General features: G+C 37.9%; 2 protein-coding genes across 5 annotated transcripts; one reads left to right on the top strand and one right to left on the bottom strand.

The window, feature by feature from the left end:
- Window positions 1–173: 173 nt before the first annotated feature.
- Window positions 174–18,773, bottom strand: sack1ha (scaffolding CK1 anchoring protein Ha). 2 transcript variants are annotated; one of them, XM_089116809.1, is made up of 6 exons: window positions 18,584–18,773; window positions 8,812–9,263; window positions 7,669–7,833; window positions 7,477–7,601; window positions 1,548–7,359; window positions 174–1,359 (listed from the first exon to the last, which is right to left on the bottom strand). In XM_089116809.1, the coding sequence occupies exons 2-6, from the start codon at window positions 9,253–9,255 to the stop codon at window positions 1,351–1,353; spliced, it is 6,555 nt and encodes a 2,184-aa protein (XP_088972935.1). In that variant the 5' UTR covers window positions 9,256–9,263; window positions 18,584–18,773; the 3' UTR covers window positions 174–1,350. The 2 variants fall into 2 exon arrangements, with proteins under 2 accessions (XP_088972935.1, XP_088972934.1); XM_089116808.1 differs by lacking the exon at window positions 18,584–18,773 and adding an exon at window positions 10,346–10,693.
- A 165-nt stretch (window positions 18,774–18,938) lies between these two features.
- On the top strand, window positions 18,939–27,467 carry mlh1 (mutL homolog 1, colon cancer, nonpolyposis type 2 (E. coli)). 3 transcript variants are annotated; one of them, XM_089116806.1, is made up of 20 exons: window positions 18,939–19,003; window positions 20,089–20,215; window positions 20,541–20,631; window positions 20,726–20,824; window positions 20,904–20,977; window positions 21,588–21,664; window positions 21,738–21,825; window positions 21,916–21,958; window positions 22,893–22,981; window positions 23,074–23,186; window positions 23,286–23,379; window positions 23,848–24,001; window positions 24,082–24,365; window positions 24,451–24,575; window positions 25,892–26,000; window positions 26,116–26,179; window positions 26,282–26,446; window positions 26,663–26,755; window positions 26,836–26,946; window positions 27,097–27,467. In XM_089116806.1, exons 2-20 carry the CDS (start codon window positions 20,109–20,111, stop codon window positions 27,247–27,249), a joined length of 2,133 nt encoding a protein of 710 aa, XP_088972932.1. In that variant the 5' UTR covers window positions 18,939–19,003; window positions 20,089–20,108; the 3' UTR covers window positions 27,250–27,467. The 3 variants fall into 3 exon arrangements, with proteins under 3 accessions (XP_088972932.1, XP_039528515.2, XP_088972931.1); XM_039672581.2 differs by having other exon boundaries at window positions 18,953–19,040; window positions 20,035–20,215; window positions 21,588–21,660; window positions 21,734–21,825; XM_089116805.1 differs by having other exon boundaries at window positions 18,953–19,040; window positions 20,035–20,215.
- Window positions 27,468–28,000: the final 533 nt, after the last annotated feature.

The following is a 28,000-nucleotide window of genomic DNA, read 5'->3' as shown; positions in this document are numbered from 1 at the left end:
ATGACGACTTTTGGGTCAACTATCTGTTAAAATAGCATATCAAAGGCGAATGATTAGGCCTACACATTAAACAAAAAAACATTCATCAGAAGATTAATGAACATATTGGTCTGTGTGATAAACCCTACCGTTTCTGACGAATAAAGGACACAAAACCCAAAAGGGCATTATGATATTTGAAGAACATGTCTTGTGTCCTAGTTTTATTTTATTATCATGTCAGTGTAGACCTTACTTTGTTCTAAACATGATTCAAACACACAACATTTGGAACGGGTGGCAACATGTAACAGACATTATTGGTTCTCTACACACTGATGGGATCCTCCATCAGAAAAAGAGGCAGTATCACTACATTGACAGTTGTTGACAAACAGATTTTACAATTTAAACAAATCAATATCAATATCTCAAGCAAAATTCACAATATTGCACATCAAACTACATAATATCTTTTTTCCTATTTTTTTTTCTTTGGCGATTTGTGTTACTGAGAAACTGTTGTATTCATTCTTAACAATATGTTACCTGGACTCATGTCTATGTGCTTTAGGAGTTTCCATCGTTCATCAACATAAACCAACAGAATGTATTTTACATCTTTACATTTAGCATGGGAAGAGGTGGAACATCCTTTCCTGTTCTCTGGCCAGAGTTTGTGAATGAACAATTTCCCCTTCCCTGCTCAAAGCATCCTGTGATCATTTCCACTCCAGCTCCACTTTGTTTTCTATTTACATTTACATTTAATCATTTAACAAACAGTTTTATCCAAAGCGACATTGAGAGATTTCAAGTAAACGACATAGAACAATGTTCTTTACTACATAACGTTCTTTCATCTGGACACAAGATAATTGTATTAAATGAAAAAAAGAAGAAGAAAAAAAAATACTTGGAGAAAAGTTTCATGCTGTATTGAAACAAGAACACTAGTCTTTTAACATGTTGGAGCAGTACTGGAAAGATCTCGAAGACATTCAAAAACCCTGCTCCTTCCTCATGGCAATAACACGCAACTTACTGTTTGGTAAACAACTCTTATAGATCACAATTTCTGGATACAGTCCGATAATTACAAAAGACTCCGAAATACGTTTCACAGCTATATATAGACGCACACAATACCTGCTCTATCTAAAGCTTATTCCAGCTGGTAAGGGTTGTGTTCCTGTTTTTTTTTTTTTTTTGTCAGGCAATTCATCTGTTAAGTCTTGCAGGGATATCCATCCTTTTAAGCGGCAGCAATCTTTGGTATAATCAGTGCAAAATCACAGTTTTGAGGTAAGACAACAAAATCGCTTCCCTCGTATTGTTCCTTTACTGGAGCCACTCTTCCAATGGTTCAAATTATGAGGCCTGTGAAAAAACACCAAACACAAATGCCTGAGTAGTACAAGTAAAAGTACACTTAAACACCACTTTTGGATATTGTAACAACACAGAACCTATAGAGTATTTTCAGAACAATTTAACCACCCACACTCACAAACACAAACAATATGACTGAAAATGTTGAATTTTTATGAATAAATTCTACAATTTACCTCAAAACGGCTGTAGACCTTCCTCTCTTTCCTCATTTTCTCCATCTTCTGGATCAACATGTCCCGTTCTTCTGGTGTAGTCTTGGAGGACCAGGGCCTTCCCGGATGATTTGAGAACACTTTATCTGCAGAGCTAACCTCACCCTCTTTGGATTCATTAGGTGCAGCAAGAGTCTGCTTGGACTGGGATGATCTGCGTTGGTTCTTTGCTGAAATTTGCTCCAAAAGAACTTTAGTGTCATCTCTAAGGTTGCTGCACGAGATAACATTTGCAGTAGATAACTGATGAGCGGACATGATTGATTTTGGATTCTTTGCAACAGAAGACTGACTTTCTGAATTACTTTGTACAGTCAAATCTGAATTTTCTGAAACCTCTGCTAAATTAATCACAGAGTTTTCCACCTCTGTTGTTGTTTGTTTAGGGTCTAGGGTTGTAGAAACCTGAGTTATCTTGGGCCCTTCAGCTATAGCCGAAGTGTCATGCCTCTGAGATTGATCTGTAATGGTCTCATTCTTTTGGCACTCAACTAGTATTTGGTCATGTAGACAACTAGATTCCTTTGGGTTTGATGATATGCTAGATGAATTGAGACTAGTTAAAGCATTACTATCTGTGTCTTTTACCATAGGAGTTACAAATGGTTTGGTCCATGTTTGTGTTTTGTTTAGTTCCACTTGGCTGTCACAAGGTGGAACAGTATCAGTTTGGGAAAGCTCAGTTGTGGAACTTGAGTCTATAATGACTGTAATTTGAGATATGCTATTGTCTGCCTGAGTACTGTTAGAATCTGGAATGGGTTTGCTGAAGGCTTTGGATAAATTATCATCTTTTTTCTTTTTCTCATTCACACAAGACTCTGTTGCAGTGAGAAAGGATTCATTTTCTGTTTCAATAGGATGTTTGGAAGTGTCTACCGTAATTTTAGTGGAGTTTTGGGATGATTCCCTTTCGGTAACAGTGAGTTGCTGGGACAAATCATTATCTTTTGCAATGTGTTGATGCAAAGAGTCTGTGGCTGTTTTGGTGGTCTTCTGGGAAGAATCTGTCTCTGTTACAGTAGGCTGCTGGGAAGAGTCTGTGATTATTGCAGTGGGCTGCTGGGAAGAGTCTGTGATTATTGCAGTGGGCTGCTGGGAAGAGTCTGTGATTGTTGCAGTGGGCTGCTGGGCAGAGTCTGTCTCTGTTGCAGTGAGATGCTGGGCAGAGTCTGTCTCTGTTGCAGTGGGCTGCTGGGAAGAGTCTGTGATTGTTGCAGTGGGCTGCTGGGAAGAGTCTGTGACTGTTGCAGTGAGATGCTGGGAAGAGTCTGTCTCTGTTGCAGTGGGCTGCTGGAAAGAGTCTGGTTCTGTTGCAGTGAGATGCTGGGAAGAGTCTGTCTCTGTTGCAGTGAGATGCTGGGAAGAGTCTGTTTCTGTTGCAGTGAGATGCTGGGAAGAGTCTGTTTCTGTTGCAGTGAGATGCTGGGAAGAGTTTGTTTTTGTTGCAGTGAGATGCTGGGAAGAGTCTGTGTCTGTTGCAGTGGGCTGCTGGAAAGAGTCTGGTTCTGTTGCAGTGGGCTGCTGGGAAGAGTCTGTGACTGTTGCAGTGAGATGCTGGGAAGAGTCTGTGACTGTTGCAGTGAGATGCTGGGAAGAGTCTGTTTCTGTTGCAGTGAGATGCTGGGAAGAGTCTGTGATTGTTGCAGTGGGCTGCTGGGAAGAGTCTGTGACTGTTGCAGTGAGATGCTGGGAAGAGTCTGTAACTGTTGCAATGGGCTGCCCGGAAGGGTCTGTTTCTGTTGCAATGGGCTGCCCGGAAGGGTCTGTTTCTGTTGCAGTGAGATGCTTGGAAGAGTCTGTGACTGTTGCAGTGGGCTGCCCGGAAGGGTCTGTCTCTGTTGCAGTGAGATGCTGGGAAGAGTCTGTTTCTGTTGCAGTGAGATGCTGGGAAGAGTCTGTGATTGTTGCAGTGGGCTGCTGGGAAGAGTCTGTTTCTGTTGCAGTGGGCTGCTGGGAAGAGTCTGTTTCTGTTGCAGTGAGATGCTGGGAAGAGTCTGTGACTGTTGCAGTGGGCTGCTGGGAAGAGTCTGTTTCTGTTGCAGTGAGATGCTGGGAAGAGTCTGTGATTGTTGCAGTGGGCTGCTGGGAAGAGTCTGTTTCTGTTGCAGTGGGCTGCTGGGAAGAGTCTGTTTCTATTGCAGTGAGATGCTGGGAAGAGTCTGTGACTGTTGCAGTGAGATGCTGGGAAGAGTCTGTGACTGTTGCAGTGGGCTGCTGGGAAGAGTCTGTGACTGTTGCAGTGAGATGCTGGGAAGAGTCTGTGACTGTTGCAGTGGGCTGCTGGGAAGAGTCTGTCTCTGTTGCAGTGGACTGCTGGGAAGAGTCTGTCTCTGTTGCAGTGGGCTGCCCGGAAGGGGCTGTTTCTGTTGCAGTGAGATGATGGGAAGAGTCTGTGACTGTTGCAGTGGGCTGCACGGAAGAGTCTGTGACTGTTGCAGTGGGCTGCACGGAAGGGTCTGTCTCTGTTGCAGTGGGCTGCTGGGAAGAGTCTGTGACTGTTGCAGTGGGCTGCACGGAAGGGTCTGTGACTGTTACGGTGAGATGGTGGGAAGAGTCTGTGACTGTTGTAGAGAGATGCTGGGAAGGGTCTGTGGTTGATAGAGTAGTCTGTTTGAAATGTTCTGCACCTGTTGCAGTGGGTTTGGGGTAAAAGTCACTTTCTTTTGGAGTGTGGTGTTGGGAAGAGTCTACCACTGATGTAGTGGACTGCTGAGAAAAGTCCATTTCTGCTGCAGAGGGGTTTTGGCAAGATTTTGCCCTCATTGCAGGGGAGTGTTTCGAAGAGTCTGAAGATGTGGCAATGCACTGTTGGGAAGGTTCATTTCTTGCTGGGTCTGTCCCCATTACATGGAGTTGTTTGGAGATTTCACTTTCCACTACATTGGAGTCTTGGGTAAAGTCTGTCCCATTTTTAGCAGGGAGTTGAGAGTCTTCCCCTGTTTCAGTAGGCTGTTTAGAGGAGGCTGTTTCATTTGCAGTGGAATGATGTGACGATTCACATTCTGTTGCAATTGGCTGTTGGAAAGCACCTGCTACTGTTTTAATGGGGACGTTTTGTGAAGTTTCACTTTCTGTAGCAGTGGGATGCTGAGAAGATTCCTCTCCCAATGCAGTAAGCTGCTGAAAACAGTCTGTCTCTGATGTGGGAAGGTGTTGAGAAGAGTCTCCATCTGTTGAAGTAGGTTTTTGGGAAGGCCCACTTTCCCTCACTGGGGAGGAGGCATGTATGTGGTCAGGTTTTGAGGGTACACTAGTATCTACAATTGCAAGGTTTGGTTTTGAATTAAAATCTAGAGATACATTATCTCTGCTAGAAATATTGGGTGAGCTCTGTGCAATAGTGGTGCAAGATGGTGACATACACTTTGTCTGAACAGCATGGGAGTGGTCTGTTTCTTTTGGAATGTGAAATTGGTTGAGGCCAGATTCTGTTAAGGGAGTATTGGATGCAACATATTCTGCTTGATTTTTCACCTCCAATGTAGCACTGGCTGTAGGAAGGGAGTTTTTTGAACAAGGTTCTGAGGATGAACTTATGCCAGGATCGGAGGACTTACCAGACAAAGCACAGGAAGGCTTTTGATCAAAATGTTTTAAAATGGGGGATGTCTGGTTTTTAGCAATAGATACTGTTCTTACCTCTTCAACAGGTTTTAGAGTTGGATCAGTGTCTTTTTGATTTTTTTTTAAAGTTGAGCCAGATTCTTCTGCCATTTTTTTCTTAAATCTGATTTTTTCAGCATCAGTAGCTCTATGCAGGATGTCTTTACTTGATTCCTCAAATATAGTGTCTTTATGGGTTTCTTTGATCTCTGGTGCTGGGACAGTGTTATTTTTTGACTTGAGTGTAGTTTCTGGGGTCTTGACAACAGGCCCAGCATTTTTATCTGCGTCATTAGTGGAAGATTTTTCTGATAGTGCAAATTTTTGGGTGGCTTTCACCGGATTGCTCTGAGAAACCTTTGCTGCTGCAAGTTTGCGTTTGGCTGCCAACTCTTTGAAATACCTCAGTCTACAGTCAGGGTCGTTCATATCGATGAAAGAAGATGACTTTTGCAATTGATTAGATGGGCATTCATCCCTTTGGCTTTTTCTTTCAGGAACTGCTGTTTGAAGTTGGTCTTTTTCTTGCAGAGGACAGAGATTTTGGGAGTTTTCAACCTTATCTAAACCAGAATTCTCACCCAATTTGTTCAGTTCATCTTCAGGTTGTGCAGACTCTATCTGAGAGTTATCAAATGTGTTTGACTTTGCAAAATCGCTCCACTGAAATCGTTGAAATGGAGAACCAGTCCTCCTTTTGTCCAAGATGTGTGACACACGAGAATCTTTTGAAGCTTCATCCCCCTCTTTTTCTCCCACAGTATCTTTCATCTCATCTGACATATGCAACTCTAAATTTGAATTGAATATCAGTGAGTGTCTCAGTCTGGAACTCCTTTGGAAAGGTCGGCTGGGTTTCTTCTTGAGGAAGTCTTCACTAATCCGGTTTGTCTCTTTAGGTTCTCTATTCTTCGTCTCCTCCACTTTGTCACCCTCAGTGGTGCAAGAAGACTCTGAAGTTGATGTTGGTGTTGTTTTGATATTTATTTGTGATAAGTCTGTTGGATGATTAACTGAATTGTCAGGCACAATAGAACTATTCGGAATCTGGACAAACAAGGGATTTTCCCTAGGTGAAGGTATCCTGTTAAACTCTCTGTTTCCTGGTCTAATTTCTGGACGCACAGGACCACAAGGAGCTTCCTGTGTAAAACATGGAACATCACCACATGTGCTGGATCCTTCAAGTTCAGCTAAATCCAGTTCTCCTGCATCATCAAATGCACTAAGGTATGAGCTGATCCTCCAGTCCCGCATACCTTGCTTTTGACTCATATCCTGTGGTTTGTGGTTTACATTAAAAAAACGTTTCTGTTCTGGCAGGTTTGGTTGTTTCGGCGAGCTCTGACAGGTATAAGACTGACCCATGTTATGTCTCTTAATATCGGACTGCACAGGTGACAATACATTTCTTGGACCTGGTCCTTCCTCCATAGCAGATTGAGACTGCAGGTATCTTTGAACATGGTCATAAGCTCCAGTTGGTTCAGCCTCATCTCCCTCATGAGGGTAGCCAGACCCTGTAAACTGATCAATGTGGTGGCCTTGGCCTCTAAGCTTCCCATACATGTCATAACCAGATTGAAATTCAGCTCCCTGGTAAATAAGTGGTTCCCTTGCAAATTGAGAGCCTTGGAGCACAGCTCCCTCCATGTACTGTTTTCCTCTCATCATTGGAATGTTTTGAGGAGGCAAGTATTCATAATCAGGTATATTTCCATAGCTATTCCTTTTGAAGCCAACCATTTCAGTTGGTCCTTTCTTTTGCCTTCCATGCTCTAAAGATTGATGGTCCCCTCTATATGGTTGATCAGCATGCAGGTTCATGTGCCTCTGAACAGAAGGATTTGCTTCTGCTGCACTGTGGATGGATTCATTCCTAAAGGGTAACATTTTTTGACCCACTTTCATGTGGTCTTCTCCTGTGCGTTCGGCCCATTCCATGCCCATAGTTGGATATTGTCTGTTAAACATGTGGGTCTTTTCTGTGTTGTAGAAGCCTTCAGGTTCCCCAGCATAGTGTGGCATATTTGCCAAAACATTTTCAACAACCAATGGCTCTGAATGGGCATACAGAATCCGAAACTCTTCATCAAAGGTGGTCACAAGCTGTCCCAGAAACAGATGAGCAAGACAGCGATGTATCTTCTCAAAAGACCACATGAAGCTGCAACACAAAGTGAGAAATTGTTTATGGACACCTTGATTAAACACAACATACACTAAAACCCAATATATAAAGTAGAGATTTATAGAGAACTGTTAAACAGTAAAATGCACTTACCTATAGTTGCCACTTAAAACAGCTCTGCAGTCTACTAGTATGAAGCGATCCATCATCTGACCTTTAAATGTCTTTCCTGTGCGGCAGGAATAGGTACTTCCAGACACAGTTCTTACCCGCATGAACTGCAAGTAAAATGTATATTAATGAATTTGTACTGATTTATAACAATCAAATAAAAAAAATACCTACTTTTATCTCATCCAGATTCACTCTACAGTTGTTCACCATCGAAACAAAATGTTGAGCATTCAGTTCATCAAGAAGAACATAAACAGCCACACCACGTGTTGCTGCACCCAGGATATCAGCAAAGATGTCAACATCTGTAAACATATCCATCACCACAGCGATAACCTAGAACAAGAAATAAAACATATTATCATTAGTCCATTAGTTAGTATTAACCATCTAATGCAACCTTTAACCTTTAACCAATACTGGGGGGTCGGGGTGGGTCAAACATTTAAGCATTTTTTAAATGGACTTCATTTCAATCATTTTGGAAATTGTATAGATAATTAAAATGGTTTGATTACCATGTGTGCTTGTAAAGTGTCAACATTTCACGTTTCCAGCAGAATAAGCAGACATAAATGACAAAGAGGTGAATATCAGATGAAGTTGAAGGGCAGACAACACTGTCTACTTTTATGTTTACTTAGACTTCAGTTTACCACATTGTCAACAATGATGCCACCCAGTCTATTTTATATTAGGCAAAAATGCAATCATATGCAATCAAAAGAGACTGCCAAAATAAAATCACCCCAATCTGAATCTCAAACTGCCTCAAGAGCAAATTTAACATAAGAACATTTTTAAAAAGAAAACAAAAAAATACTTGTTCAGTACATGAATTTACTGTGAACAGCATCACTGCAGGCAGAAGTGCATGTAATAACAACCATTTCATGACTTCATTGATCACAACATTTTCATGAAGATACAATACAGATCTTGTGTCAATTTGGCAAAGCATCAAATTCTTATTCAGCACCTTTAGGCAATTTGAGACAATAAACTTTTAAAATGTCTAAATTGAAATAAGATCATTTGGTTGTTTATTTAACCCAAAAATGTCAATAGAAACTACAATCCTTATAAGTGCACAATAGCTGTCATTGTAAAGCTTCGAATGAAAGACCAGCTGTGAAACTAGTGTGACCAGTTTGCTGTGAGTTCTAACCTCGTATTGCCTGTATACTTGTGAAAACAGTACCAAAGCACTTAAAACCACTGATTAATGAGGTAAGACATCTACCATAATACTAAGTCGTCTTTCGACTTCTGTGATGCAGTAATAAGTAACATCTTATTCATCTTAAAACTCACTTGCTGTGCAGTCTTGATCATCCTGCGGACTTGCTCTTTGATACTAGGCATCTCGGGGTCATGCGGGTTCACCAATGTAGTCACCTCAGTTGGTCCAACAAATCTGTATTGCTGTGGCCAGCCCAAGTCCAGGTTCGGAGCATCATGGTCTGAATGTACCGGCCAGTAAGTGTCAGAAGAGCCATCTACATCTTCAGCCATGCATCTCCTCTCTAGTTGTGCGGTCAGGTGTGGAGCTTGCACCATGCATCTGATATACTCAATCTCTGAACGGGATAAGAAATCAACCACATTTACTTCCTGAAGAAACCCATAGTAGCCATCCAAGTCATTGTCAACCAGGGCGTCGATAGCCATTCGGTATTCCTCACGGTAGTGAGGGGCCAGGTAGTTGGGGTCCAGGGGGTTGTCCCCGGTAGAGGAGCACTGGGAACGATGAGCCATATTTACACCTGGACCAGAGGAGTTAAGAGATTAATTATCATCATAAAAAAAATGGTAATGCACATTAATTACACATGCAGGCAACCACTCAGCCCCCGACCCATGCATGAGAAGTAAACATCTTCATAGATTATTGTGATGCACATATTTTTGAATAAACGAGCAAAATAATAATAATAATAATAATAATAATAATAAAATATTTAAAGAATACTTTTGGAAATGCAAACATGTACGACTTTACCCAATATCTATTTCAATCGAGAATTTTTTTTCTTTGAGTTTTGTCATCCAATGACATCACTAAGAATGTATGATACTAACATATATGAATGTTGCAAGAAATCTAACATTATATTTAAACATTAAAACTACATAAATTATAGTGAGACACGTCATAATATCATGATATTATTTCACTAATCCACTAACAAATTTTCTCTTATGTTTAGAAAGTTAAAATGGTCACAAACTCTTTTTCGAGTCATTATTATAATGTAGGCTACGTATTTTATAACATTTGGATAAATCAATGGTAGGCTAATAACGCATTTTAAATCAAGCATGGGCTTAGAATGTGTCCCTGGAACATAAGGTCTAACGGTGAATTACAATATGGATATTAAAACCATCCATTTCTTTCAGTCCACATTGGCTTATTCAAGTAGTCTTGGTTAAAACGTAAAGTAAAAGAATCTCTGCAGGTAAAATCATATTAAAAGTAAATTAATCTAAACCAAGTATTATTTTAATAATCCTGTGCGTTATTATCAGTAAACCACTGAAATGAATCTAGATCGGCTATCTCACATCTGCCCCAAAAACCTCTCTGGGTGTGTCGCAACAACAGAGAGCCCACCATTTAAAATCCCAAATCTTTCCCTTGTATTTATATAAACACAAATCACTATTGTTAACTTCATCACAAACATGTTTTCTTTCCCAGGACCGACGCCAACCCATTAGATTTTGACGTCGCAAATCGCGAAGCTCTCAAGTTTCGCAAATTTACTGCCAAGCAAAAATAGTACAGATTATGAAACCTAATGACGCGTTAAAGTTTCCTCACATGAATTTAAAGTCGACTTACCAATTTAAATCGCAAGTGTCATTGATTCCCTGTGTGAAATCCCTTCATCGACTTCATCAGACCGTCGACATGACGAACGACAGACGCTTAACATTCACTCCAGTTGAAGAAGAGAAAAACACACTTCTCGGAACAACATACACACACTCAACGCACACACACACACAGGCAAAACCTGTTTGTGTTCGCGCGCAAGTGAAGAGAATAGTCCATTTCTGCTCAAAACGAGTTCCATTATTCCAAAAGACAATTCAATTGCATGAGTTTCAGAGTGAAAGTTTTATAGAATACGCAGATTTCATACAGGATTAGGATTTCGTAATATTATTGATTTGATATGAGTAGCCTAGGTTATATGCAAGTAAGTTAATTCTCAGTCATAGTTAATGTTTAACTATAAACACGGTCCTCCTGATAACATAGAGTGGATCTGGAACTCAATTGGACATAAATTCAAGAGTGTGTGTTAGTTGAACATACATTCAGTCAGAGGCCACCGGAAAACTCCCACTCAGTAAAAACACTGATAGCCACTGTATATAAGCTATAGGCTAGCCTACATATCATTAAAGTCAAGTAATAATTGAATGCTCTTAATTTAACTCTTCGACTAATTCTAGTAAACAATTCATGTTTCAGTTTACAAGTCTGTCTGAATTGTGTGAATCCCTTCCGATTTCTAAACTGAACCCACAGCGACTTACTCATAAGGCCATATTTACAACTGCTGTGAATATTATGTATATCTAATAGGCCTATATCATCTGTCATCAATGAATAATTAATAGATTTTCCTTTGTATAAGACAAAAATTGTATGCGTGCAAATCCAAGTGCAGATAAAATAATGGGCCGCATGAGCCTGTGTGAACTTGTTAGGCTGGAACAGAGTAACTTCTGTAAAGAAAGAATGATTGTGGGAAAAGATAACAAAACTGATCAGTGTTTCTCAAAAAATAAATATTAACACATTTTCTGGAAATAAAAGTTGAAAGCGAGAGGATGTTGAACTTGACTCAATGTAAAATTCCCCTTTGGGTTATAAAGGAAAACGTTTTCAGTGGGGATGTTATGATGATAGGATTTCCTTTTTTTTCTCCAGTTTAAAGCAAATGATCCATGAAAAGGTGAATTTAGACATTTGAATATGCAATTTCCACCACCTTTTTTAACAAAAAAAAAACAAACAAAAAAAAAAACTTTAAAACCTACAACACTTGTGCAACTTATTAATTTGGAAGTTGCATTCAAAGTCCGGTTGGTTTAAACATCGGAAGGGACTTTTGAAGAATGAGCATGACGTTTCTGCCTGTTTGACATATATATCTGAAAGCATAATAACATACGCTATTGTTATTATCTTGTTTGCAGAGTTTCAGTATAACGCATGACCTACATGCCAGCGTCGACCTGTACAACAGAGACAACACCTGAAATCAGATCAGAGCTCATCGGCCGTGGTATACGGCAGAAGGTCTGTGGTTCTTCTCTCTGGAAACGATAAACCTAAAGCAAAATCTTCACACTCTTACACCAAGTGCTTCACAACAAAATGCTTGAACATTTTTCAAAACTCATTGTCGAATATACCTCTATTGATATAAAAGTTATTTGTTTGACAGCTCCTCAAACATTAATAAGGCTATATGTATAGTCTGCACACAATCACCTTAAGCTTACATTAATCAGAAAGTAAGCACTGTTGATTCAAAGTTTGTAAAGAACTAAAGGCTTGTTTTCTGTCATTGTGTTCCATATGTTTCCCCTCCAATAGAAAAAGGAGAACTTGGCGTCCACAGAGCCACAGGATATGATGTAATTTCTCAAGTGCATGCCTGAACAATCCTGCATTGTTTCAACAGACACCGCCTAAAGCATATATTGCAAGCAGTGTTAAGGGTGAAGATGTTCATGACCTCATACCTAAAAACATTCCAAGCACAGAAGTCATATTCAGAGCTATCTCTTCATTGCTAATCCACATACACGTTATGCTCCTCACAGATCTTTGAAAAACCCTATGAAAGGAAATGTATCGACAAGCAGTTTTTTTGTGCTGATATAAAGGGTATCTCAAAGAAGGCAACACCCTTTTATTATCAAATAATCAATAGACATTAGTTGAGTCAATGCTAATTTGCAAGTCGTAGCACAGGAAATGGTTTTTGGAAGGTGAGGCATTCTTATCTTAAAGAACATTCGATTGGACAAAATATGGCTATATGCTGAATGTCAAGGGGTCAAGGTGTGGCTATTTACCATGGGATAGTTGGATCTTAGAAGGGACAAGCCACATTGCTTAGTTAAGTCACAATTTACTCACCCTGGCGTTTTTTTCTCATACCGACTGCCTATAGGCCTAGGAGAATTTTCAATAAAAATGTCCCGCTTGTGCTTATTCATATAAAGACAGTGAATCGAGACCAGCATAATCGTAACATTAAATACAACCAACTTCTTCTCTGGCGTGAATATATCTGTTGCGTTTGTTCGTCACAAGAAGTCTTCGCGTTCTCATAAACTGCCATTCTGACTGTCATCAGACAGAGTTCCAGTCTGGTGATATTTGGTTCGGTTGGATATTTGACTAAGTGAAGAAAGTACACAGATACTTTTTTGAGATTTCTAGACATTGTGTTTCATGCTGTGATGTTGTTAATCTTGATTTCTCACAACGTGTGCTTTTGGGCGAGACGGAGCGAACTCTATTGCTAATCTCATAAACGCACACGTTGAGCAGACATGCAGGTAAGACCAATGGCCAATGTCAACAATTTTGGTTTGTTTTTCACTTGTATAGCTACCTCCATAACACTTACAGTTGTGGTCAGAATGAATGGCACCCCTGGTCAAAAATGCCTGTAAAAAATAAATCTGCATTGTTCATCCTTTTGATCTTTTATTAGTTTTTTTTGTGCAAAAATCTAACCTTTCATTGAAGTAAAAAAAAAAAAATTATTTTATTTATTACATGTTGACAAATTTAACAAAAAATTTCTCCAAAACACGATGGCCACAATTTTTGGTACCCTTATTTTTTTATTTTTTTATTTTTTACAAATAAAATTATAAAAATTAAGTATATTCCCATAAATATTTACCTTTTTTTAGCACACCCAGGTGACTAAGAACATGACATTGTCTAGCTATATGACTTTTTGTTTCAAATAAGTTTTAATATAAGGAAACACAAAGGCCAAATTCCCTTAATCATCCATCACAATGAGTAAACCCAAAGAGTTCTGATGTGCATCAAAAGATTGTTGAGCATCACAAAATAGAAAGAGGCTATAAATCCCCATTTCAAAATTTATTTCAAAATGTGATTTACCCCCCACTTACAATTCTTTTACTTCAATGAAAGGTTCGATTTTTGCGAATTTTTTTAATTATATGATTCATTTTTTCATCCATTTTGATTATATTTACCAGGGGTGCCATTAATTCGGACCGCAACTGTACAAAGGCGCATGACGCATGGGATCATTCTGTCATTCTTTTTCTGTCCATCACACTGCAATTATATGGATAAGCTCAAGTGGGACATTTTTTTTAATTCTCCGTTTGTGGCTCCATAAAAGAAAGAATGGCATACTGCATTAGAACAACACCAGGGTGAGTAAATGATGACTTTTAATTTGAAGGTGAACGATCCCTTTAAAAGAATAAAAATGACTTATTTTGTATAGCCTATGCAAATGAAAATATGTGTGCAAAAATGACTTGAATTAATGGTTTAATTAAGCTGATTTTGACATTCTGCATTGTAGCTGCATGCAGTTCTCCATCTCTTACTACATCTACTCTAACCATGTTGCAAGCCTTTGCTCTCAAAAAATATGAAAATAATGTTTTGACCAGCAGCCAGATCCATGCAAATGCACAAGCATCAGTTTTCCAGAATCCGGCTGAATTATTTGCATGCATTAAAAAGAGTGGCGGGACTGTACTAGCAGCACTAATCATATGAGGCTAATCTATATTTTATTTTATTTAAAGTTTACCCCAAAAACACATTAATATGCAAAACCCATTTATGCATGTTTACACATACGGTATAAAATATATATTTGGTCTTTCTACAACTATCACCAATCCATTTTTATTTTTCAGGCTATTTTTTAACTAAACTTTTTTTTAATTAACTAACAAAATAATTTGATGTACAATTTTAATTTATACAGTATGTGTGTGAACATGCATAAATGGGTATATTAATGTCTTATTGGACAAGGGCAAATTATGGACAAATTAAGGACAAATTATTTGAAAATTATTCAGATTTAAATGATAATTACAAAATATTATCATTCAGTCAGTGTAAGTCATTTTTAAAGAGCAAGGAGAGGGAGATGTAATGGTTAAACCTCCAAATATTTGAGGTGTAAGAGTACCTGAAAACCATATTGAGTAAGATACACCTTCCAATATGGCTTGAGTTATGTGATTTTAACAGTAATTTAGTATTTTCCTCGTACTGAATATAGGCTCAATGATGCACTAGTCCTCAACACCTAAGAGACATGCCAGTGAAAAACAAGAAACCGGTGATTTGTAAGGAGAGCAAGCAGCATATATTTATTTTCTAAAATTGCAATAAAACTGGACACCTCAAAATTGCAATAAATCAAGGTTTACACAACAGCCTCTAAAACGTCTACAAGCACTAAAATCTCAGTTAAGCTCAAGTGCTCAGAAAGGATATAAATAAACCCATATCCTCATAACCCATATACCCAATCCCATATCTTAAAATTAATGTCAAAATAAATAGACCCCTTCGATGTGTTCAGACCGGTGGCACTGGCCTAAGGACAGCCCTGGGGAAACACCTACGATTCACACCTGCTAATGCACCAGCATTCATGCAAAGTAGCCTTTGGGTGAGTACAATTCCCCACAAAATAGTATAGTTCCTACAATGCCTTGAAGATGCAATATCACTTCTTTTGTAGCAGAAATAAACTGCTGCAGAAAAAGTTAGGCATGCAATATAAGTAATTGCATTACTTATCACAAATGTATTGGAGTAAAAAGAGTATTGCTCAAAATATAGTGAAGTATAATATAAGTTAATTACATTAACTCAAATACTTTACACACAGCATTTGATATCTCTGAAAAGCCCTGAATGTGCTCCTTATATACATATATAGACATACATAGTCTCAAGGAAATGCGCTAAAATATAATGTCTTCTACAGAGGACAAACGGCTGGGTCTCAGGAGGAAAACCTGGGGGTCATGATGGCCAAATGAACATTTTTTGCAATTTAATAAACAGATTTAATGTTAAAATATTGAATCTGAAAATTATGTTTTCAAACAGTGTGAAAGGAAACACAACCCAGATGCATATCAGCATTTCAGCTGTGCTACAAGGGTCACATTTCACATAAAATCACATTTGTGTAAAGATCATTGAAGATATATCTCATGATCTCTTTATCTCTCAGGTACATGTATGTTGTGCTGGTAGGCAAGCGTCCGCTTATGGTTTTGTATATTTCCTCTTTTTCTCTCCGTATTTCCCTATTCAGAACTGTTCTGCGAGAAGGACTAAACCACATCTTTTAAAATAAAGCAAGTGACAAATTACCAGAAAGCGTCCCAGTTTACCCATGAATACTACGCATATTACACAGACCTCAATAGAAGTTTCCTATAAAAGGGTGAAAGCACAGATTTACCAATGAGAAAGGCTTCACCTTTACAAAACACACCTCATAAAATAATGTGACAAGGCATTCCCCTTCTCAGGTTATATGCCTTCCTCCATCTTCATATACCGTGTGTAAACATATCCAGGTTGCTTGAAGCACCGGTTACAGAAATATGCATGTATGAATAGTCTAAAACAAGTGTTGACTGAATACGAGCTGGTTGCAACTGAACTACTTTGGACACAATGCAAGTTGTCATGGAAACGGGAAAATATTGATTTATTAACTGATGAACTCATTTGGTGAGCCAGTTCGGAAATTTGATAAATTGCTCCAAGTAAAAAAACAAAACAAAAAACATGTGTCATTTAGCCCCTATAGCTTTAATGCGGAACAGAGGTGAGCAGAAAATCTAGTTTGCAGGTTAAGCTTTCGAGAAATCATGTGCATGAGAGAGACCTGCCAGGAAATGTTCTGCAAATAGTTTCTTGTTTAGTGTTGATCAAACCTGTTCATTCAACAGGCTTGTAAAAGATTCAATGTTCTACTGAAGTCCAGCATAAAGCATGAGCAAACATGAAACAATGCTGAAGAGAAATATTTACAGCTCAACTCAGAGGAAGGGAGCTGGTTTCAGGTACTTTTCAGGTTACTTTCATTTGCATTCAAAATATGAAAGAGCACAGAAACTAAATTCCTCACATACTTAAATGCAAGCAAACAAGAAAAGACATATTTTTTCCAACCACAGTGTGTCTGAGGAGCTCAACCACAGCATTTCAGAACAAGATGAAGCGTGGAAGGTTTGGAAACACTGGATGTGACTTCTGATCACACTGTATATTTAAAGGGATAGTTCACCCAAAACAATAATCTATACATTCATGTTGTTCTTTCTTCTGTGGAAAAGGTATATTTTATCATGTATTCAATTTTGGTCTGTTTGTCAAGTCACCTTCATTTCTTTAGAGCTTTTAACAAAATAGATCAGGGATTCTCAACTCCAGTCCTCGCAACCCACTGCTCTGCATATTGTGCACGTCTCCCTTATTTAACACACCTGATTCAGATCCTCAGCTCGTTAGGATAGACTCTCCTCTCCTAACGAGCTGAGGATCTGAATCAGGTGTGCTAATATGCAGAGCAGTGGGTCGCGAGGACTGGAGTTGAGAACCCCTGATATAGATTGTTTCAAATCAGCTTTACAATAGTAATAAGAAATGAAAGTAACATAAGGCTATCATATGGCTTCTTTTATAATGCTTTTTGTAATTTTGGAGCTTGTGAGTCATACTTGATAACTTCCATTAGCCTATATGATCAAAAAGCCTTTAAAATATATGTCTGTTCCACAGGAGAATGCAAGTCATGTGAGTTTGGAATGACGTGAGGATTAGTAAATGATGCATTGAATGATGATTGAATTAATAATTTTTCAAATTGATGTGTGTTACTTAAAAATAAAAGTTATAAGACTATTAAATGAAGCTCAATAAGGCTACTTTTAACACAGCAGTGGCCAAAAGTGATGTCTTATATAAGAGGAAAATATTTAAAAACCTTTTAAATATGAGGGAAGAACAAAATACTAAATTTGAGAAGTGAAGGTATTTATCTGATAACATTATTTGGCAAAAAAGGCAAAAACTACAATTACAGTGTTAATTTATGCAAAATAAATAAAACATAAAATGCATATAAAAACCAAAAGCTCACTGGAAAGACATACATAATCAGTTATTCATATTTCATTTGATCTCACTTGTTTTTGCACAGCCTGGCCAAAAAATATGTCTGCACAATTTTGTATCGTGTTGTCACAAATAAAACAATTGACTCAAAGAATAACTATGCAATATGCTTACACAATATTTAATAGATTTTTAACAATATCAAAAAGGGTGAAGAATAAAGATGTCAGTTTTCCTAACGGCTACGCCGGACATCACTTTTGGCAACTATATGCCTTTTTATAGGCTATTAATGAAACAAAAAATGCCTTATTCTTTAAACAAAGATACATGCTTGTATTGTGGTCTGATAAAAGAGATTTTTATTGATTTGGGTCATCTTGATCCATGAATCAGAGCTTCCTCCTTTAACCATAGACATAGGAAAGAGTTACACAAGCACTCTTGTCTTCTGCCATCTGGTGGCTGTTTTGTGATGCTGTGTTGAAGTAGTTCAGAAACACAACTATTGATTTAAAGGCCATTAAATATCACGACGAGAGACTAAAACCAAACCCATATTCCTTCATTATGCAAAATAAATAATAGAACTGATAAACTAACAAACACAGACGATTTACTTTGGATCCCTAACTAAATCTGATGATATCTAATAATCCAAATATTTTGGGGGACACACACACAATCTGTTATCTGTATATTCTCTCCTTTAACCCCAAACGCATCACAGAAAACTTTCTACATTTTTAGATTTCCAATAAACATCGTTGAGTATGATTTATAAGCTTCCTCGTGGGGACATAAAAATGTCCCCACAAGGTCAAAATTTACTAGCAGCCAATTATTACTATATTTGTAGCCAGGGAATAAAGGTTATACACTCACCTGTGTGTCATCCTCCACTCCTTCATTGTTACAATTTTACAAGACCCAGCTGCCATTTGGTTAAAGAGCCAGTTTTGTTCATTTTCGAACAGCCTTTAAAGTTGAATCTGTAGTTTTTTTCAAAAATCGAAAAGCCCAAGGAACTGCATCTCTGCTAATGAATTGTACGCGTGTCTGTGATGCCTGTTATTTAAATTATTGTTGTGTTTCCAGTTTATACTTACACAACATCTGAAATGTGTGAAATGTGTCAAGAAATGACATAATATAAAATATAAAATGATAATACTGTAATAAAAAAATTAAAAAATTTGGTATGACGTTGGCGGATATAGTTCTTCCACCAGCCAATCACAACACTCCGGAGGCGGGCGCTCGTCATTCGCGCCTGAAGTTCTGCGGGTGTCGTTCCTATCCGACGTAAACAAACATTCACGTGCTTTTGAATTAGCTTATAGACGAATCCGACGAGCGTTCTGTGTAGGCTGCCATCTTGTGGCGACGCCATTACTGAGCTGTTACACAGGCATATAGACATATGCACCGGTATGTAAACAAACCTCGGTGATAACGCGAACTCACCCTCGATGACAGCTACAGCCAGGCAGAATGACTTGTTGGTTTGATCTGTGACTGCAGTGGCCTCCAGTCACAGATGAAGGTACAAACGATCTTACAGATTAACGTTATTTATGAAAATAGCTTGGCAAGCTAGCTAGGCTAACGTTTGCTAACGAGGAAACTATAAAAAGATCTGTCCATTTGGCAACAATAAATAAATAAATGAATGAAATCAAATAAACAAATTCATGTTTTTCATTTGTGTCCATTATTTATCTCATTTTCACATTGCAACAGGCAAGGGTAAGGTAAGGTTACAGCTAGAAAGTATACATAATATCGACCAATTAGTGTTTTTAAACCATGGAAAGAGGTCAATATAACAGCGGGAGAACAATTATGTCACATAACGTTACATTTAGCTCAGGAAAGCCATTTAATGACCATAGCATGTTAATTTAATAGAAAAAATAGCAAGAGAGGAGATTTTGCTGATCACTATATCACATATTTATTATATTTTTTTACTTATGTCATTAAATAATTGTTATTATACGCGAATGTCCACGTCTTGTACTCGCCCAGGAAATCTGTAAACCATACGGCACCAGACAGGGGCAGTCGACCCGGGGTATTCACAGTGTTTTCTCTTCAAAATTGAAATTTTACTGCCACCATTGAAACAATTTATAACGGAAACTGTTTACCCACTCGACATTATACAAGGGCTAACGTTGTAACGTTAGTGACAGTCGTAAATCGCGGGCTGTTTATTCCAGTGGACGCAAGTTGCAACTAAAACAATAGGAGGCAATGGCGCAACGCTACCCAGCAACAGCTCAGTAATGGCGCCCCGCTTACTTCCGGTAGTTTCGCCGGATTCGTCTATATTTTATGTAGTAAATGAGTGACAGTGCACGTGACTGTGTTTGTTTATAATTTAGTAAATGAGTGCGAGTTCATCATGGCGGGAGTAATCCGCAGACTCGACGAGACCGTAGTGAACCGCATCGCAGCAGGAGAGATCATCCAGCGGCCTGCCAATGCCATCAAAGAGATGATGGAGAACTGGTGACACATTTATTGATCACTAGAATAACTTCTATTTAATGATATTTAAGTCTACTAACTGTCAATAAGGTTTATCTTTAATATAATAAATAACGTTACTGACTAGTCTCAAATGCTTGATTAATCTTTATTGATTAGTTATGACTGGTGTCTACTATTATCTGGAGCGACTGATGACTTACAATCAGTGACACTTTATATATAACTAATAAATTGTAACTCATGTTTATCAAAATCTATTCAAGAACACAAATGGCACCTGTTTGGAAAAATGACCATAATATATCAACCTTATGAGACACTAATATTTGTTTTGACTCCTCAGTTTGGATGCAAAGGCCACAAATATCCAGATAACAGTGAAAGAAGGAGGACTGAAGCTCATCCTCATTCAGGACAATGGCAGTGGCATCAGGGTAAGCCGCTTATTTTTACACCGCACACATCGATAGACATTGGTGAAATGCCAAATTTTTTGTTTGCAGCTTGTTGCATTTTTATGCTTCACAGAAAGATGATATGGAAATAGTTTGCGAGCGTTTTACGACCAGCAAGCTTCAGTCTTTTGAGGACTTGGCATCAATTGCAACATATGGATTCAGAGGAGAGGTACAGTATGCCTCACTTCAGCTGATCGCTGTTTTGATTTCTGATCAACTCGGCTAAATCAACTCTCTCTTTTTTATAGGCTCTTGCCAGTATAAGTCATGTAGCACATGTCACAATCACTACAAAAACAGCTGATGGAAAATGTGCCTACAGGTAATTTTTTAATTATATGCGTCAGAGAAACAAGCGCCCAGCCATCTTAAGAATTTAGTGTTTGAACTTCTGTTTTTGCGGTAGCATTGTATATTTCGATGGCATCGCAGTCAAAGAGTAATTAGCTGGTGAAGTGGATTTACTTTATGTAGAGTTAATGAAAGTTATCACGAGCATTGTAATGTTTGAAGCGGATGTCATAATGAATGCCAGTAGACCGGGAAGATTTATTCATAAATCCGTAAGATCTTCACTTCATGCTGTGGAAATGCAAACCGGAAGACCGAACACAATGTTTACTATCCCATGAGGCCACAGAAGAGGATTTATGAGTGGGAGTGAAGCAATGTAACTGACGCTGGTTGGTCACATGATAATGACAGCATGGCGAATGTAGTACGTCCAGATTACATTCATACTATATAATCGGCCGTGAAGTAATTACTTAATTAAAATAAGTACCTACTCAAGAGAGAATGTGATTTTGGACGAAAAGCCTTTATAATTTTACTAGACACACAGAATGTCGTGTAAATACCCTGCAGCTCAATTATTTTATTATTCATGTATTATTTTCTTTTATAAAGTTGTACTCTGGTTTTGTTTACAGGGCTAATTACTGTGACGGGAAGCTGAAATCTCCACCCAAACCCTGCGCTGGAAACCAGGGAACGCTGATTTCTGTAGGTTTACCTGACAGCAAGTCCTTTTTTTTAATTCCCACAATTCCACAAGTAATCATTTTGTTCCCTCTAGGTAGAGGATCTGTTTTATAATGTGTCCACCCGACGGAAAGCCCTGAAGAGCCCCAGTGAGGAATACTCTAGAATCATTGAGGTTGTGAGCAGGTGTGTTCATGACATCTAGAAGGGTTTTGTTCTGCTGCGAGATCCTGAATAACTGACCATGCCAACCTGTATGTATTTCCTGTCATACAGATACGCCATTCACAACTCTGGGAAAAGTTTTGCTGTCAAGAAGGTGAAATGCTAATTTCTTTTATGCATATACACATTTACTGTAATTGAAGTAAACATTAACTGAAATAAAAAAAATACTTTTCTACACTGTAAAAAATAAAAACGTAATTTTTACGGTAAAAAAAAAAACGGCAGCTGTGGTTGCCAGAACTTTACCGTTAAAAATACGGTAGGATCGTTAAAGGTTTTACAGACTCAACTTAAAATTTACAGTAATAAACCATATTTTATTTTCTGATAAAATGTTGATTTATCAACCTTTAGAAAAATTGATATCTGTTTTGTATCATTGTAATACACTGTCAACCAACAACCATCACAGGTACACAAGCTCAATCATTAATTTAACAACATTAAATGTAACATAAAACCCTAATGTACATAACGAAAAAAAAAAAAAAAAGAAAACTATGAGGAACCATAGTTATTTCAACAAAAAGACATAAAATGTGAAGTGTCACACAGGGAATTGTGGGAATGTCAATTTACGGTTTTTCACTGTAAATTATATAATGAGTTGTTCTTTTTCACTTTCAAAAACTTTTTTTTTTTTTACGATATTTTACAGTAAAATTATATCACAGTTATTTACCGTATATATTACGAAAACTTTCTGTTAACCAATTAACATTTTTGCACTTTGTCTTTTACCGTTAAAATCACGATTATTTTTTACAGTTTAACTTTTGTTTATTTCCAGTTGTACTAACAGACTAAGAACTAAAATTACTAAAAATTATAAATGAAATAGACACTTGAAAGCACCAATTAAAATTACAAAACTAAAACTTTAACTGAAAATAGACTATATATATATATATATATATATATATATATATATATATACTATAAAAATAAAAAAAAGTATATTAATAATACTAAAATTACAGTACACATTCAGAAAGTAAATTATATACTAACACTGTTCCCTCTAGCAAGGCGAGATGGTTGCAGATGTGAAGACTCAAATGAATGCCTCTGTGCTGGACAACATTCGTGTGGTGTTTGGTGTAGCTGTTAGCAGGTACTTTTATTTGACCATTTTCCTGGATTATAAACATTTAAACCTCATTTGATGGTGAATCATGGAGTGAGGCATTTATGTGTGTGTTTCAGGGAGCTGATTGAAGTTGAGTGTGAGGATCAGAAACTCGCTTTTAAAATGAAGGGCTACATCTCCAATGCCAACTACTCTGTCAAGAAATGCATCCTTATTCTTTTTATCAACCGTATGTCTTATGAGTTTGTTTCTATCTCAGTTTTTAAAAGCAATATGTGATATCATTTGAGTACAAGACCTTCATAATTCTGTCTTTGTTGTCTTCTAGATCGCTTGGTGGAGTCTAGTGCCTTGAAGAAAGCTATCGAGACTGTATACACTGCTTATCTTCCCAAAAACACTCATCCTTTTCTTTATCTGAGGTAAAACATTTCACTTGATGCGAGTATTCAAATGTTTGGGGTCCATAGCATAAAAAATTAACACTTTTATTTAGCAAAGATAGATTAAATTGATCAAATTACAGTAAAAACATGTATAATGTTCAATTTAAAATAAATGCTGTTCTTCTAAACTTTAAATATTCCTGGAAAAATGGTTTCCTCCAAAATTTTGACATTGATAATAATAAGAAATGTTTCTAAAGCAGGAAATCAGCATATCCAAATGATTTCTGAAGGATTATGTGACACTGTAGACTGAAGTAATGACGCTGAAAATTCAGCTTTGCAATCGAAGGGATAAATTACATTTTAAAATATATTGAAATAAAATATTTTTTTTTTAAATTGTAATATATATATATATATAGTGCAAGTCACACAGAATATTTGAATATAACCCGAATCTGGAAATGTTTTACTAATACTTGACAACTGCTCATTGTGAAGTCTAGAGATTGCTCCTCAGAACATTGACGTGAACGTTCACCCCACCAAGCACGAGGTGCACTTCCTACACGAGGACAGCATCACCGAGAGCATTCAGAAACACATTGAGAGTAAACTGCTCGGCTCTAACTCCTCACGCACATACTTCACACAGGTGAACCTTCAATTGCACAAGTTCATTTTTTATAATCGTCCAATTTGACCACCACTTTGACGCATTTGCATGATCCCCAGACTCTGCTTCCAGGACTCTCTGCGTCCGCCAGCGTGGCCAAAGCCTCTTCTTCAGCAGACTCCCAGGAGCGCGTGTACGCCCATCAGATGGTCCGCACTGACTGCAAAGCCCAGAAGCTGGATGCGTTTCTCCAGCCGTCAGGCTCTCAGTGCAGGCCAGAGAAAGCCTCCAGCCCCCCCGCCGCTGAGCTGGACGACTCCGAGCTTCTGAATGCTGTTGATCTGGAGCCATGCGCCTCAGAAGATCTACAGACAGACTCTCCTCCTAATGAAGCACCACTGAGGTGAAATGCAGGAACTTTTTGGTCTTACTAGTTACAATAGAAGGCAGTAGTCGAAGGCAATCCTGTCGTCTGATTGGTCTTTCAGGAAAAGGCCTCATGTCGAGGAGGTGAAGGACGATTTGACGGCCGCCTCTCTTCCCAGGAGACGCGTCATTAAACTGACCAGCGTTACGCAGCTTCGGGAGGAAATTGAGCAGCAAACTCACAAAGGTCAACTATATCCGCTTTAGGAAATAAAACAGACTGACATTTTAGTGTTAATTAATGAAAATCTCCCTCGACTATTTTAACAATGGAAAAACCATTCAACGTGTCCCATCCCAACTTCCAATGGAAGAGCAGTAAAGTATAGTAACAATTTCAGTTTCACTGTGTAAATTAAATGCATATTAATCTTTATGAAAGGAATTCAAATTCCTGAGAGAGTAATTGTAAGTTTTGAGCATTTGCAAGCACAGTGCATTATATTTTGAACAGAAACGAACAATTGGCAAAAAAAATTAGATTTTGTGCTCAATAAATGTATTTGATATTTTCAAGTCCCCCTCTCTCTCAACCTCTTAATTCTGTGTGCGCTCAACTCGACACACACGCTCGCTCAACTTGCAATAGCGTTACAAATGTGCAGTGCCACAAAATCAACCAATCGGAAAATTAAAGGTCAATTGTGATTGGCTGTTGCGTTTAGAATGCTTGAAAAGGATAAGTCAAACTAACTTTAGTCACAATAGGAGATATAGGTTAAACAACACAACATCATTATAATACACAAAACTAACAAGGCACTTTTAAGTTAATAATAATAAAAAATACTTACCAAAATGTGTTTTAATCCATTAGTCTCGCTGTAGTCAGTTTTTTTTTTTCAATTTTTCTTTTTTAGTAAGCTTCCGGAACGCTGTAGTGGTTCTAGCGATTTGATTGGAGACCAACAGCCAATCACAATTGACCTTTAATTTTCCGATTGGTTGATTTTGTGGCACACTTGTAACGCTGTTGCAAGTTGAGCGGACGTGTGTCAAGAGGTGAGCACACACAGAATTAAAAGGTTGAGAGAGAGAGGGACTTGACAGGAGCGCAGAGAATAAGTTTGAGAGAGCATAATATACATTTATTGAGAACAAAATCGTTTTTTCTTTGCTCAAACAAATTTTTTTTTTTGCGATTGTTAATTTCTGTTCAAAATATAATGCACTGTGCTTGCAAAGTATAGTTCTCTGTGCTCAAAACGTACAATCACTCGCTCAGGATTGAGGCACACATATAACGCCATACAATACAAAACAAGTTATTTAGTCAAGACTAGTTAGCTATTTCTTTTTTTTTTGTCTTTTGTTGTTTGATTAACATTAAAACGCAGACAGCAGCGCATCAGGAATATTAGATTATGGATTAATCTTAGATTACGCAACAGACAAGATTTATGCCTTCATGCAGTTCATTTATAAACCATCAGTTTGTTATATTGGCATTTTTCTGATCAATATCAGCGGCCGATGTTATGTAGTATATTTTGTCCTCCACAGGTTTACAGGAGCTGCTTCAGAAACACTCGTTTGTGGGTTCAGTCAGTCCTCAGTGGACTCTAGTGCAGCATCAGACTAAACTCTACCTGCTCAATACAACCAAACTCAGGTTACAAACATCAGTAACTAATTCATGACTACTTGCAGTACATTTTCCATTATTTTTGAGGAATGTTTATAATATAGTTGTTGACGAACATACATTTCTCTCTCGTTTTCTACAGTCAGCAGCTGTTTTATCAAATTTTGATCTACGATTTTGGTAACTTTGGAGTCCTTCGATTGTCGGTGTGTTATTGCATTCGTTTTTATTTTTGTTATAATTTTTCAAAAAAGGTCTGTTTGCTAATGGTTGCATTTGGCAGATTAAAACTAAAGTTATTTCTTCAGAATCCAGTTCCGCTCTATGATTTGGCCATGTTGGCTCTGGATTCAGAGGAGAGCGGATGGACGGATGAGGACGGACCAAAAGAAGGACTGGCCCAGTATATTGTGGATTTCCTTAAGCAGAAAACAGAAATGCTGGAAGAGTACTTTTCCCTGGAAATAGATGGAGTGAGTGACACATTCTACACGTATAATCAAACGATTAAATATGAGAGACTGCGAGTGTTTATTTAACCTCGCGTATTGTGCTTTCAAATATACACGACTGCCTTACTGTAATGCAGACTCTAGTGCTTTCACAAAAGGCCGGCAACAGCAATAAAATGAGATGAGATACTAGTCGAAATCAACATGGTGCTTCATAACTCTTGCATTTCTTTACAGAAAGGGAACCTGACTGGTCTGCCAATGCTGCTTGATAATTACACTCCTGCCATGGAGGGACTTCCGATGTTCATTCTGCGTTTAGCCACTGAGGTCGGCATTGGGTTTTGTACTTAAAATAGATATTACAATAAAAAAAACAGATCCAACTAAATAACTGATGGATGATGCAGGTGAACTGGGATCGAGAGAAGGATTGTTTCCGGGACTTCAGCATAGAATGCAGTCACTTCTATTCCATAAGGAAACGCTACACACTGGAGCCGGATGCAGAAGAGCCACAGGTAATGCTCATGTTACACACAAAAATGACATTGTGGGTTGTAAGAAACTGGGAGAAACTTTGATGCATTCCATTTTTTTTTTGTGTGGTTTATGTCAATGGGTTGATTACTGAATCCTAAATGTGCATGTGACTTGATGTTTATTTGTAGGATGCAGAGATGAGCTGGCAGTGGAAGGTGGAGCATGTGCTTTTCAAAGCTCTTCGATCTCTCTTCAGCCCGCCGAAACACTTCAGTGAGGATGGCAGCGTTCTCCAGATCGCCAGCCTGCCTGACCTCTACAAAGTGTTTGAAAGATGCTGAAGTTCAGCACTTTGTTGTTCTGTGTAATAGTTTCAACTATCAGAAATTTTATTGGTCAGCTGATAATTCTAAAATGGCTAAGACCACAATTCAAATGGTCTGTCACGTTATTTCAGATGTCCAGCTAACATTAAAACAAGGATTTATAGACGTTTGTACTGAAGATGAATAAAAAAAGATTGTATTTTGAAATATTAAACGATGTTTTTTATTGTGAACTGACTGAACCGTTTTTGAAAACCGTCTTCTCTTTCAAGTCACATTACACATTTATGCATTGGCAAAGCTACTTGGATAAATAAAGCAAAAATATGAAACGGATATCAACGACAATTCCCAAAATCGTGTTCAAAGGAGAAGTATGTGATTTTTACACCAAATTTAATGGCAAAAATTAAAGGCAGGGTAGGTGATTTGTTACAGAAACATATTTCGTTACAGTATGTTGGTTGAAAGTCTCTTCACATCCTGATAGCAATCACTAAGTTAAAGGGATAGTTCGCTTTGAAATTATTTTTTGATATGTTTTAGCTTACCTCAAGGGCATCCAAGATGTAGGCGTCTTTGTTTCCACAGTATTTTCCAATTTTGATATTTTTAGGTCTGTCAGTCATATAATGGAGGTCTATGGTCACCACCTCAAAGAGCATGCACAGAGAAGTCCAAATTAAACATGATTTAATGACTCGTAAATGCAAGTACACATTGATGGCCTAACACATGAAACGAGCGGTTTGGGTGAGAAAACCAA

The sequence above is a fragment of the Pimephales promelas genome, chromosome 11, assembly GCF_988280905.1.
Source record: "Pimephales promelas chromosome 11, fPimPro1.hap1.1, whole genome shotgun sequence".
Lineage (NCBI taxonomy): Eukaryota > Metazoa > Chordata > Actinopteri > Cypriniformes > Leuciscidae > Pimephales > Pimephales promelas.
This window is presented reverse-complemented; position numbering and strand designations above follow the sequence as displayed.